This window comes from Camelus ferus, chromosome 5, assembly GCF_009834535.1.
Source record: "Camelus ferus isolate YT-003-E chromosome 5, BCGSAC_Cfer_1.0, whole genome shotgun sequence".
Taxonomy (NCBI): Eukaryota; Metazoa; Chordata; class Mammalia; order Artiodactyla; family Camelidae; genus Camelus; species Camelus ferus.
This window is the reverse complement of record NC_045700.1, coordinates 46,340,098-46,354,039: the sequence shown is the minus strand read 5'-3', so window position 1 is coordinate 46,354,039 and position 13,942 is coordinate 46,340,098. Positions and strand designations below refer to the sequence as shown.

At 41.1% G+C, this 13,942-nt stretch overlaps 1 protein-coding gene across 11 annotated transcripts in view; it reads right to left on the bottom strand.

The window, feature by feature from the left end:
• The window catches only part of RAPGEF4 (Rap guanine nucleotide exchange factor 4), a 273,639-nt gene that overhangs the window by 85,508 nt on the left and 174,189 nt on the right, over positions 1–13,942 (bottom strand). For 9 of the 11 annotated variants that reach the window (XM_032479695.1, XM_032479697.1, XM_032479701.1 and 6 more), the window contains 2 exons: positions 822–875; positions 401–507 (listed from right to left, as the gene is read on the bottom strand). In XM_032479695.1, coding sequence (XP_032335586.1) covers positions 401–507; positions 822–875 — 161 coding nt within the window. The remainder of the gene's footprint in view (positions 1–400; positions 508–821; positions 876–13,942) is intronic. The other 2 variants (XM_032479696.1, XM_032479700.1) reach the window with 1 other exon arrangement.

Sequence of the window (13,942 nt, the reverse complement as noted above, 5' to 3'; positions counted from 1 at the left end):
ATACCTACCTCACAGGTTGTAATGAGGATGAAATGAGATGATGTATGGAAAGTGGCCTGCTACAGGGCTTCTGGTATAAAGAAACACTCAGTAAATGTTAGTTGAATCTCCTCTAAATCTAGTAGTTTTCCTAAAAAACACTAGCAAACAGAAATACAAAAGCTTTCTTTGTTCATTACAGTTAAACCAATGTCTAAGCAAATTAGTTTAGGAGCAACTGCTGGGAATATTAAAGATAACTAAAGTTAAGTGGGGATGTAAGGCAAGCTTTGAACTTCCAGAGCCTGGAGGATTATAAAACCTGCTGCCCACAGATGGACAACAGGGAAATTCAAGTTTGTTCTGATTTCACTACACGTGAATCTGAGGGGGGCATGGCCTGTAGAATTACTGCACATACCTGTACGTCTTTAGGTGGTATTTTCTGTCTCTTATCATGTGAGGTGCTCGAGAGAGAATGGCATTTCGTAAAATTTTTCCAGCCCTGAGGATCTTCTCTGAAGGAACCTGAATTTTAATTGGGTGGAAGGAGGGGAAGAGAAAGAAGGAGAGTTTATAGTTGGAAAACAAACCAGGTGAATCCTTAAATCACTTTACAATCTGACTCTGCGCTTGAAAAATACAATTCATTCATACATTTATGTGTTCACTTGTGTGTCATGTGACCGTCTTACACTGAGAACCGAGACACACTGAATGTGTATTGCTTCTAGAAAGTGTATCTGAAGTTTCCTGAGGTGATGCTCTGACATCTGGACCATTTCTGGTAGTTACTTAAGAAGCTAGCTCTGCTGGCTCATCACCCACCTACATCCCATTACCTTGGTAATGGTGTTAGCAGGACGAAGAGGAACGTGAGGTTCAATGAGAGGTGTCTGAAAAATAAAATGTTAAAGCAAAAGAAAATTAAACAAAAAGTTCACTAAAGAAAATCATGGGTTGGGGGATAATAAGCATCCATTTTATAAAACTCAAAATAGAGTTTAAAAAAAAAAAAACCAAGAGATAAAATCTACCTATAGAACTTGAATGCATAGGCATTCAAAGGGCAAAATTAGACCATTCAATTTGCCAAAAATTTAAATACGAATTATTGAAAATGGAAAAAACCAAACAGATAGGAATGATTAGATGTTTGTAGGCTTAATGAGAAGGAAATCCATCAATATCTACTCAAAGCACAGCAAACATCAGGGCAGAGGGAAAAAGCAAAACAAGGTAAGCATGAATAGAGATTAAAATGACCTATCTCAGGGGATGGGGTAGAGGGTTGATTTAGAATGGAAATGAGCGATTTCATCCTTTCTCATGTAGTTATAATTCTTTTCCTGCAATTTGTAATTTCAGAAAGTTTTAATTTTTAAATGATGCTTCTTGGTGGCTTTATGCACTCAAGTTCCTAGAACCCAGCGGGGCAGCTAGCATACCATCTCTCTCATTTGCCAAGTGGCGTGCAAAGTTTTCAGGATTCTGTGACTGTCAGAACAGCTCCAGGATCTAGATAAAGCTCTTATCTTTATCTACATTCTTCAGATGAAGGTGCTGAACTGGAATCCCCAGGAAATGACTTACTACACAGCTACACAGCCCCCTAGTCTTACGGAAAGCCCTTCACTCTATTTTTCTGAAATATCTGGTCATGGCATTTCCAAACAGGGGAAAGATACATTTAGTCAAAGGTGGTGGTAGAACCATCAATACAACACTGTTTATGCCACTTTCAGAAGGCAAGAAAAGACAGCAGGTTTACTTTTGAGATTGCAATGGGCAGAATAATGGCCACAAGATGGCCCCAAAGATGTCCAGGTCCTTATCCCCAGAACCTGTGAATATGTCAGATTACCTGACAGAAGGGACTCTGCAGATGTACTTAAGTTAAGGATCAGAGTCAGGATTTCTAGGTGGTTCCAATATAATTACAGGGTCCTTAAAAGACGGGAGAGGGAGGCAGAAGAGTTAAAACTAGAGAGTAAGAATCAGCCCAATTTTGCTGGCTTTGATGATGGAGGAAGCCAAGAGTCAAGGAATGAGGGCAGCCTCTGGAAGAGGGAAAAGGCAAAACAATGCGTGATTTTCCCTGGAGCCTGCAGAAGGAACGGGCCTGCTGACACTTCGATTTTAGCCCAGTGAGACCGATTTCAGACGTCTAAGTTACAGCACTGGAAGGTTATTCACTTGTGTCGTTTTAAGCACTGAACTTGTGACAATTTGTTACAGCAGTCACAGAAATCTAACACAGACATTATTATAATTTATACTAAAAACTCTACTTTTTGCAGATAGAATCTATTCCATTGAAAATAAATTGGAAGGTTTTTCCTTTAGTCCTAATTTAAAAAATATAATCAATGGGGGAAATAAAAGTCAGTATTAATTTTAAGTACTTTTTGTAAATATAAATATACATGTATAAATGTACACTTGCTTTTTATCAACAATACATTTCAGATGAGTTGATGTTTTTAATGTTATAATAGAATTAAGGAAGAAAGGGAAACGAACTCTAAGCTTTAAGAAAAGCATAGATAAGACAGATTTATTTAGAACGAAATCTCACTGAACTTAAACATTTTCATCACCTTGTTGGCAACCAGTAGACTTTTTTTTTCCTCTCTAAATCACTAGAGCACAGGTGTCAAGCAATATGACAGTATTTTAGCAGCAGACTATTTGCAATCAGCATAGACCAAGGAATGTCAATCTGATCCAATTCAATAGCAGCTTTAAACAGAGACCAACTTTGTCCCGAAACAGCCCATGTTCCCTCGTGGCAGATTTTGATGGGAAAGGGACCATAAGCTCACAGAGCCTGTGTGCTTGTACCACCTCCTCATAGAAGACAGAATTCTGTGATGCCAAGTCACCTGGGAAAATGTTCAAAAGTGCCAGGCCAGCATGCACCAGAGTGCTGGAAATATGTGCGGTCAAAAATGCTGATTATTTCCGAGCTGTTGAGTTCCCACTACTCAGGCATCCTGTCTCTTTACATTATACAGGTTGGCTTCTATTTCTAAGACTCTGTCTAGTTATGTATCCAAAGTTTAGAAGCCTCTGGTTATTCTTGAAAATAAGAGCAGAAAGCCATTTTTTCTTCCTGTCTTGGAAGAAAGAGGGGCAGGTATATGTGGTCTAGAGTAGATGGATGGAGGAAAAGCTTCTGAGGAAACCTTTTCTTTCCTATGAAAAAAAAATCTATTTTCCTTTGCAATAGTCCTTGAGAGCCTGGCTGAGCCAAAGGTCAAGAAGATGCCCATGCTTGGGGATTACTGATGGCTGTTTATTCTTTGGTAGGTACAATGAAACATTATTTGAAGATTGCATCTTTTTAATTTGTTTCTACAGAAATGACTACACTTAAGCAAAAGGGCTAACAGAAGGCCCCTGGTAGTTAATTTGGTTGGATCCTTGGAACCATGAAGAGAACGTATTACCAAAGCGGAAGAAGAATCAGGTTTCAACCAGTATTGTTTCTTTGATTTGCAACTTCTAAAGGGGCAAAATGTACACGAGGTTGCCTTTTAGCGAGATAATCCCAGTACCTGTTCCAGGACCAAGAGGCTGTTTAATCTGTTGAAAGGCAGCCTTCTCAGAACCTTCCCCAGCTCAAAGATTTCAGGTTTGGAGGCAACAGAATGAATAGATGCTTTGAGAGGGGGAGAGTCCCTTTATTTAAATAAAACCTCCAAGGAACACATGCAGGGTGAAAGCAGGGAAAGTTTTATTTGGGGGGAATAAAAATCTTTGAAAGGGACACTGTACCCAGGCAAGCTTCTGTGTTCCAAGGGCTCCGCTGGTGGCCAGCGGCCGTGTGCCGCGAGGTAGGGGGCGTCCGTGACAGGTGAGCCAGGCCCGGGGAAACAAAGACACGGACGATACCTGTTCAGGGACCCCTCCTTCACGAGGGTGGCGTTACCACTTCTGTATCTGCTTATTTATGTCCTTTTTGGTTTCCCTTGGTTTTCAGGCGAAGTTTATATTTTTGAGAATTTCACTTTAGCTGAGCTTTACAGAAATGAGAAGAATTTCATTTTGCAAATGACAAGGGTAAACAGGAGAGGAAAAGGAGCAGGCTGGGGAGATGCGGGAGAATCCAAGCAAGAAAAGCAGCCCCAAAGGGAAGATCAAGGTAAGACCAAGGGTTTCCTGCGTCGGGCCCTTTACCTGTGTTCTCTGCATGAGCACCTTCATACGTGTTATCTTCTTATTTTATTATTATTCTTATATTTTATTGAGAAAACTAAGGCCAGCAACACATAGGGACCGAGCTCACCCAGCTGATGACCAGAGAGCTGGGAGACGAGCCCAGATCAGTCTTACTCCAGTGTCTACACTGCAGGTACAGTGACCCCACCCCATCTGCTCTTTTCTTCTAGAGACTTTGTGGCTCACCTTTTGGAAGAGTTAATGTTCTATTTGGTTAAAGTTCATTGAGAAAAGTGCATCTAAGCCCTTCTGGCTTATCAGGTACCAGACCTGATCTTATGAGTTTCCAGTAATAAATGTTTACAATGTCCTGCTGAGATGACACGTTAGCACCATGCATCATGCTTGGTTTGAATTAACTTTTTTTTTTAACATTTTTTATTGATTTATAATCATTTTACAATGTTGTGTCAAATTCCAGTGTTCAGCACAATTTTTCAGTCATACATGGACATATACACACTCATTGTCAGATTTTTTTCTCTGTCAGCTACCATAACGTTTTGTGTGAATTAACTTTTTAAAAAGCAACTTGGTGACACGAAAACAACGCGGCACTGAGGAACCGCCCTGCCAGGGCTAAGACAAACGTACCAGGAAGCTAGGTAGCAGCCAGAGTCTGGGCAGGGAAATGGGAACCATTCAGTGTTTCCCACGGAGGGAATTTAATGCCGGGAACTAGCTCTACAGGTGGTGGAAGAGCTGAGAAGCCTGAGAGGCGACTAGGAAGTAACCTGGCCGCGAGGCAAGCGGGAAGCCCTCAGGTGGGGGTGCCGAGGAAGCAGGCGGCATCGCCAGACCCAGGTGTCCTGGTGGCAGCGGGCACCCTCGAGCGCCTCAGGGCCCCAGATGCACAGCCACTGCTGGAGATGCCGCCACCCTCTCTCCGCTGAGGGGAGCGAGAGATCCTTCTGCATCCAATCTCCCTCCAGCCACAAACCAGAGAAATAAGGGAAAAGAGTTTCATTTTATAGATGATTAGATTACACAGAAAAGGGAAAGAAGGGTCATGGTGCTATCAGTGAGATGATCAAAGTAAGAAAACTAACCTTGTAAAAGCAAAACCAAGGCCGAGGAAGCCTGGAAAACACACCCTGCGGGGGGTCAGCCTCCTTGTGATGCACAGCAGAGCACAGGACAGGCAAAGCAGTGCTCGGAGGACACACAGCCCAGGCCCTGCATCAGGGTGGTCGCTGTGACCACAGAGTGAGGGGGCGGGCAGGCTGCCCCACGTTCCACCGCGGCCCTCTCACCCTCTCCTATTCGGTCCCCTCCCAGGCACCTCGTCCTGGAGGAGGCTATAGGTAAGGAAGGTGGTCAGTGGGTGGCTTAGAGCGACGCTCCATGACTGCTTCCTCGGCTGGTTTCCGGGGCTGCCCTATGTTCTGACCTGCAGCCGGAAACCACGTATCACAAATGAGCCCTGGAGGGAACAGACCCCTCTCAGATTAAATTTCATACCTCTCAACCCATCAATCATGTGCTGAGGACAAAAATCCTTCCTCCTGACCCGGGCATGAAAGAATCCGAGCTGAGCTGTGGAAACGTGATGCTAAAGAGCTGGGCAGAGAGGACAGATAAAGGCAGAGGTGTTCTGCTTTCTCTCTGCTTTTCTTGGCGCTCTCCATGGAAGACTTCCCTCAGGATTGGCCGTAATTGGTTTTTGTTTGTTTCTGGAGAGGGGATGCATTCTACTGCTTTTTTTTTTTTTTTTTTTTTTTTTTTTAATGTTTATATTACTACTGAAAAGGAGAAACAGTCAGGGAAAATATTCCTTTTGGCACCAGAGCCAATTCAGAAATACTAATCAGCTGATGAAAAATACGAATTTAGCCTCCATTACATGGTGCACAATAACTCCCCGGTAGATCATAATGAGGTGTAAGGCACTGTAATAGCCTCGTGAAAGACCATATTCAAGCCCTTTTGAAAGGGGGTAATGCTTTTTCCTCAAGTATTTGCTCACAGAAGCCTTCTGCAAGGCACAGCATTTTAAGCCAGGAGATAAGAATGACACGCTATATTGGGACACAAAGCTCATGGCAGAACTCTGGCAACCGGGTGTAATAAAAAGTCACATAAGCCCACATTCAATTCAAGTATTTAAGGAAGGCGTGTGCAAAGCCACGTGCTAGGCTAACACAGAGACTCTGATAAAGCACCGGGTCTAAATGAGCTCTTGATGTGTTTGGGAAAGCAAAACTTCATTGGGTTAAACAGTTAGTGAGAATCTGAGTCAACGAATAAATGCAACATTTTAGGATTTCCAGTTAATTTTCTTCCGTTCAGGTGAGAAAATTTTGGGGAAGGGGGAAGAATAATATTTAATTTTTTTCAATGAAAATGATAATACTTTCAGGAGTTACAGTCCCTCGTTTTCGCATTTTGGGCTAATACAGCTAAGGTCTTAGAAATGTACGTCTCAGTCTTGTGACAATTATCATCAGCGTCATCACTGAGCAGTTGAGACTGAAAGGACTAAGTCAGACTCACACAGATTTCACCACTCCGAAATAACTATGTCAGTTTTCCCACTACTTAAATAATGGAAAATTTCATCTACAGACCTCTTTGGTTTCCATCCATAGGCTTTTTAAAAAGTCTTTCCTAGTTCAAAATTGACGTGTAGATTTCCAGTTTCAGCTTTAACATGTAGAAGTCGTCACTCCCACTGTTTCAAGAAAAAGCTGACCAAAGTGCAAATCATGACTTGGGCTCGTCAGAGAACTGAGGGTGCCTAGAAAACTTCTACCCCGAAATCTGGCAAAACGGGGGAATCCAGACAGTCACCACTGACATGGACCCACCTGGAGTGGAAGCCACAGACAGGCAGGAACACTTAGAGGGTGTTAAATTAATTAAACCAGAAGGCCACTAGACAGGGGGCTCTAATGCTAGGGCAGCCTGTCAAACCAGAATCTGAGCCTGCCAATGCCTCAGGGTCACGAGATTGAAACCTAAGGGCAACAGTTGCTGCCAACCAGGCTTCACGTTTCTGCCAGTCAGCGATTTCCTAACTCTGCCTCCACCTCTTCTCTATAAAATTACCTCCCTGAGCTCATGTCAGTGGAGTGCTCCTAACCACCTCTGCTTAGATACTGCCAGATTCAGATCAAACTTTGCTCAAATAAACTCAACATTTTTACTATGCCTCAGTTTATTTTTTTAACAACAGTAATATCTATCATTTATTATTTATAATGCCCCAGACAGATTATCTAAGGATCCTACAGTGTAGGAAAGTGAGACACGGAAAGAGTAAATGAACTTTCCAAAGCCTCAGTGCTGTAAAGACGGGAGACAGGATCAAAGCCCAAGGCTATCTGTTTTCAAAGCTCACATCATCTCACCAGCCCTGGGGCTTCTAGGTTACCAACTTATTATGAAAGGACGTAACTCAGGAACAGCCAGGTGGGAGAGATGAATAGGGCAAGGTTTGTGGGAAGTGGTGAAGAGCTTCCGTGCCCTCTCCAGGTGCCCCACTGTCCTGGAATCTCCGTGTGTTCACCGCCTAGAAGCTTGGCAATGACTTTTTGGATATAAAACCAAAGGCACACAATCCATGGAAGAAATAATTGATAAACTGAACTTTTATTAAAATAAATTCCTCTGCTCTGTGAAAGGCAAAGTCAAGAGAATGGGAAAACAAGCCACAGACTGGGAGAAAATATTTGCAAAAGACATCTGATAAAATTATCCAAATTATACAAAGAACATTCTAAACTGAATAAGGAAACAACCTGTTTAAAAAATGGGCACAGACCTCAACACTCACCTCACCAAAGAAGATACACAGATGGCAAATAAGCATATGAAAAGACGCTAAACATCATTTGCTATCAGGGAGATATAAATTAAAATAACAACAAGATACCACTATACACCTATTTGAATGGCCAAAATCCAGGACACTGACAACACAAATGCTGACGAGTATGTGCAGCAACAGGAACGCGCACTGCTGGTGGGAATGCAAATGGTGCTGCCACTTTGGAAGACAGTTTGGCAGTTCGTTACAAAACTAAACATACTTGGTATTTACCAAATGAGTTGAAAGCTTATGTCCATGCAAAAACCCTGCACACAGATGTTTATAGAAGTTTTAATCATAATTGCCACAACTCAGAAGCAACCAAGATGTCCTTCAAAAGGTGAATGGATAAGTAACCCGTGGTATATCCAGACAATGAAATATTATTTGTCACTAAAAGGAAATGAGTTATCAAGCCACGAAAAGACATGGAGGACCCTTAAATGCATATTACTAAGTGAAAGAGGTTAATCTGAAAAGGCTACATACTGTATGATTTCAACAATATGATGTTCTTAAAAAGGCAAAACTATGGAGACAATAAAAAGATCAGTAGTTGTCAGGGGTTGGGGGGTAGGAATGAATAGGCAGAGCACAGAGGATTTTTAGAGCAGTGGAACTACTCTGTGTGATACCATAGTGGTGAATATACGTCATTATACATTTGTGCAGACCCACAGGATGTTCACCACCAGGAATGAACCATAATTGTGATCTATGGACTTCAGGTGATTACGATGTGTCAGTGTAGGTTCATCAGTTGTAACAAATGTACCCTCTGGTTAGAAACGCTGATAATGGGGAGGAGATGCTTGTGTACAGGCAGAAGGGATATGGGAAATCTCTGTGCCTTCCTCTCTATTTTGCTGTGAACCTTAAACTGCTCTAAAAAACAAATGTTTAAAAAATGGACATGACTAATCCTTAATAACTGAAATAATATTTTTTAGGGCCCAAAGTGACAAAAAAATTTATGGATTGAAGACTGAAGTTGTTACGGTTGCTAAGTACCAGTGGGAAAGAAAGTATTCAACTTAACACAGTTAAGAGTGGTTACTGGGGAGCGGGAACTACTCCCTGTGTATATTTCACTGAGTTGAGACTCCTCAATTCAACCAAGTAAATATACATGTTCATATCTTTTTAAATGGCTTTTAAATTATGGGAACTGAAGTCTGTGGTTAAGTCTCAGGCTGAGTCTCATTATTTGGCCAGGCTTATAGAGCAGAAGAGACTTAAGTATACCAAAGGCTGCTTGGTTTAAGCCCATAAAACTGGAATAAAGACGTCTCTACAAGAAATGTGCTGCACAGATGCTTCTTTTAACTTGTCTGGGAGCACTATTCTGTAGCAGGTGCTAGCAAATGCTGCAAGCTCCTCTCCAGCATCTCCTAACGCAGTGGTGCAAGATGTCACGTTTTTAGAAGGATTCTGTCAAGCCCTAATCTATAATAAACATTGCTTTTGATCTCTTCTAGTGGTGGGAGAGAGCCTCCGCCACTAATCTTTCTATTAATATACAGTATCTTCTGAGGGTTTGCTGTCCAAGAGGCATGTCTACGTAGCTATTAGACAGACCTAAGCCAGATACTTGGAGGCAAAATCAAAATGCTAACTTTTTGGAGAGGCAGCCATTCTTACCAGTTGAAATATTCTCTTTGAGTTCTTACACAGAGTAGTTCATCGTTTCCTTACGAATTGGTCTGACCAGGGCCAGATTTTCTTTTAATGATAATACCAACATATTACTATTAAACTTCCATTTCTGTAACAGGAGCTCAGAGATACAAAATAAGTCAACCATAATATTCCACAGGAGGCCACTGTCCATGGTGGCATATCTACCCTCAGAACTATGATTTTCATGGAAATATAAATTCTGTGATAGATTATTAAACCTCCTTTCCCCTCTGTTTACAAATCTGTTTTGGCCTCATCATTCAACCTTTCTTCCATTAGAAGAAATTCTGTCATTAAAGTCCAGAATTAAGCATGGCCTATCTACCTGTTCCAAACTTGGGAATAGTGTGTTGAGCACTTTTGGGAAACAAAGCAAATATAAGACTCAGAGACATAGTTCAATTCTTGAAGCTTTTGTGCTTTGGTGCTTATTAACATACAATCTAATGTAACACCATTGCATTTCCTTTTATAATCTCAAATTTAAATCTGGGCATGGTGGATACTGAAAGTTAATATTTATTTAAAAATTTTAAATAGAATAAGCATAGAAAAGCTATGCTTGAAACTCTACTTTCCCTGAAGCCAGGAAGTAGGGCTCCTGCTGGGCCTATTCCAAAGGCAAATACCTTGCATAACATGTTTTAGAAAAAGCTCTTGTACTGAAGATGCTAAATTAATTGGCATATACAAGCCAATATAAATATATCTTCTGTCCCCTCCTCCTCTCCCACACCACTGGTTATGTACTTTGGCTTGACCTGGCTTCTCTGACTTAACGTCTGTTGGAGATCTTTTCATATCAGGACATAAGGAGCTTCCTCACCCTTTTTTTTTGTTGTTCCTACATGCACTTTTGGGCAGCTGCATGGTATGCCATTGTATGGATATGCTAAAATTTATTTAATGATCATTTATTGATAGACATGTGGTATTGTTAACCTGAGTCTACTGTATACATACTGAAGGATAAAGCAAAAGAGAAATTATGGGGTATCCTATTTCTCTCATCCCTGCGTCCTTGAAAACCCAAGATTCTCACTGTAGAAGGAAAAAGACATATATGTAAGACTTTGAAACAATGACCAAACCAATAGCAATGAACATCCTGAGTTCTGAAAGCAAGTCTTCTTGGGAGAAATGGCTGATTCCAGGGACAAGAAATGGAATATCTTGCCAGGCAAGCTAGGAGGGAAGCTATCAAAAACCACAAGGGTCATGTCAAAAAGGACTCAGAACTACCTTGGATGTATAGAATCATAAATGTTTTAGGTCTCGAAGGGGCCAGAGAAATAATCTTATCATTAATTCACTTGTTAAGCACTGCCTATCTGCCCAACACTGCACTAATTCTGCAGAGAAAGAAAAGACAGTGATACTATCCACGATTTCTATAACTGTGTTGTCCAGCATGTTAGCCACTAGCCACACACGGCTATTTACATTTAAAGAAATTGACATTTAAAAAATTCTGTCTCTTAGTCTCATTAGCTCGGTTTCATGTGCTCGAGAGCCATATGCGCCTTGGCCAAGGGTCATCTCTTGTCTGGGACTGTGAGAGGGTCCCAAGAGGTCTGCTTGTTCCCATCCCTCACATCCTCCACCTCATACCCAGAATGATCCCGCATCTGACGTGGGTCAGATGTTACCCTGCCTAAACCCCTCCAACGGCTTCTCCTCCCACTCAGAGTGAAAGTCAACCTCCATACAACGTACTGTCTATCCGTCTGACCCCTTGTCACCTCTTTGATCTCACGCCACTCTCTTCCCCTGCTCAGTCCGCTCCCCACTCTTCTGTCTGCCTGGACATGCTCTTCCCAGTACACCCACGGCTCACATTCTCACCTCCCCTGGGTCTCTACTCAGACACAGCTCCTTAGAGAGGCCTGCTCTGCCCACCCCTGCCCTAAATCTGGCATTCTTTATCTCTCTCCCTCTAGCACATATCACATCTGACATTTTACGTATTTGCTTCTTGTCTGTCTTCTCCACTGAAATGTTAGCTCCATAAGGTAGAACTTGGTTTTGCTCTGTTCTGTCCCCAGTTCCTGACATGCAGCATGCAGATATCCAATTATTTATTGAATGAATGGAAGGATTTCTTCAGGGGTTCAGTCATTCTAGAAGCTTCATTAGCAGATGAGTGAAGAGAGAACTCTCCGCGGGAATTGGCGAAGAGTAACTTACATGAAGGAATGTTGAGAAGGAAACTGCCAGCCATTTCCACGGTCATGAAAGGATGGGTTCAACGGCTTGCAACTTCTTGATAGAGAAGTCTAATAAGTAATGCCTCTCTTCTCCACCTTTTTTTTTTTAATGAACAGGAGTTTGTGTTTGGTAAAATGAAAAATAAAATTAGTTTCTCAAATTTTAATATCCATATGAATCACATGGGGATCTCACTAAAATGCAGGTTTTAAAAACTGAAGTATAGCTGATTTACAATATTGCATTAGTTTCTGGTGTATAGTATAGTGATTCAGTTATACATATACATTCTTTTTCATATTCTTTTTCATTATAGATTATTATAAGCTATTGAATATAGTTCCGTGTGCTATATAGTAGGATCTTATTTATCTGTTTTATATATAGCAGTTTGTATCTGCTAATCCCAAACTCCTAATTTATCTCTCCTCCTCCTTTCCCCTTCAGTAACCGTAAGTTTCTATGTCTGTGAGTCTATTTCTGTTCTGTAAATAAGTTCATTTGCGTCATTTTTTTTGATTCCATATATAAGTGATATCATACAGTATTTGTCTTTCTCTGTCTGACTTACTTCACTTAGTATGACAATCTCTAGGTCCATCCATAGTGCTGCAAATGGTATTATTTCACTCCTTTTTATGGCTGAGTAGTATTCCATCATATATATATATGTATGTATATACACACACATACATACCACATCTTCTTTATCCAGTCATCTGTTGATGGGCATTGAGGTTGTTTCCAATGTCTTGGCTATTGCAAAGAGTTCTGCTATGAACATAGGGTGCATGAATCTTTTCGAATTAGCATTTCCTTTGGATGTATGCCCAGGAGTAGGATTGCTAGATCTTGTGGCAATTCTATTTTTAGCTTTTTAAGGAATCTCCACACTGTTTTCCATAGTGACTACACCAAATTATATTCCCACCAACAGTGTAGAAGGGCTCCTTTTTCTCCACACCCTCTCCAGCATAAAATGCAGGTTTATATTCTACTGGTCTGGGGTGTGACCTGAGACCCCTAGTAACATAGATGCTGCTGGACCATGAACCACACTGTGAGCATCAAGGAATCAGATGACCACCAGTAGCACTTTTTGGATCCATAACCTCATAATCCCTTACTAAAATGTGAGTGTTTCCTAAAAACTGCATCTAGTTCACTCAATGATAAGGTCATCACCCTAACAACATTTATATTATATTACATAAATAAACCAATACATTTTCAGGTTAAAGGAATCATTTCCCAGTCACTTTTATTTTTTTATCTTTTGAATACTCAAATACCTCACAGGAAAATTAAATGCCTACGATTTATTAAGGAAAATGAATTTGGCCTCTAGGAGTATTTGAGTAATATGCTTAATATTCAGAAATAACATACTTCAAAATTTCTAAATTACAAATAACTCATCTCAACCAAATTCATTATACAAATATTTAATAAGGTTTCCAAGCATAGGTGTAACACAACATAATCCTTATATCACTCTCCTCAGGGAATAAGGCAAAAAATAATCACATTCAATATTTATGAAATTAGTATTTGAAAATGAAGGCGTGTTTACAATAAGAGTCTAAATATCAACAGCGTCAAGTATTTTCAGAATTTGCTGGGTATCTCGGTCTGTATCCTTATTCTAGCTAGTGGAGGCAGAATAGGAATTTATTAAGAGATAATAAAAAACTCAGAGAATCTCTGGGAGAGCTGCAAAGACAGGGGAGGAAGGATCCGCCAGGAACAAGGCCCAAACCTCACTGTAGGGTCCCTCAGCCAAACCTCACGGCCTCTGATGGGTCATCACTGAGACTCGCAGAGTACATACACTGGATCCCAGAAACCCTGCCACTGCTCGTCCCAAAACCCAGCCTCGCCCCTGCTCCCCTCACCAAAAGAAATGGATTCTGCAAAGACTGGCAGTTTGGGTCACATACTTGAGCTTTAATAGTAGAATTGGACTTCTAAAAACTGGACTTCGAAAAACCCCAATGTTTGTCTTCCCTCCGTACAAAAAAACCCAGAAGAAATGGCTAT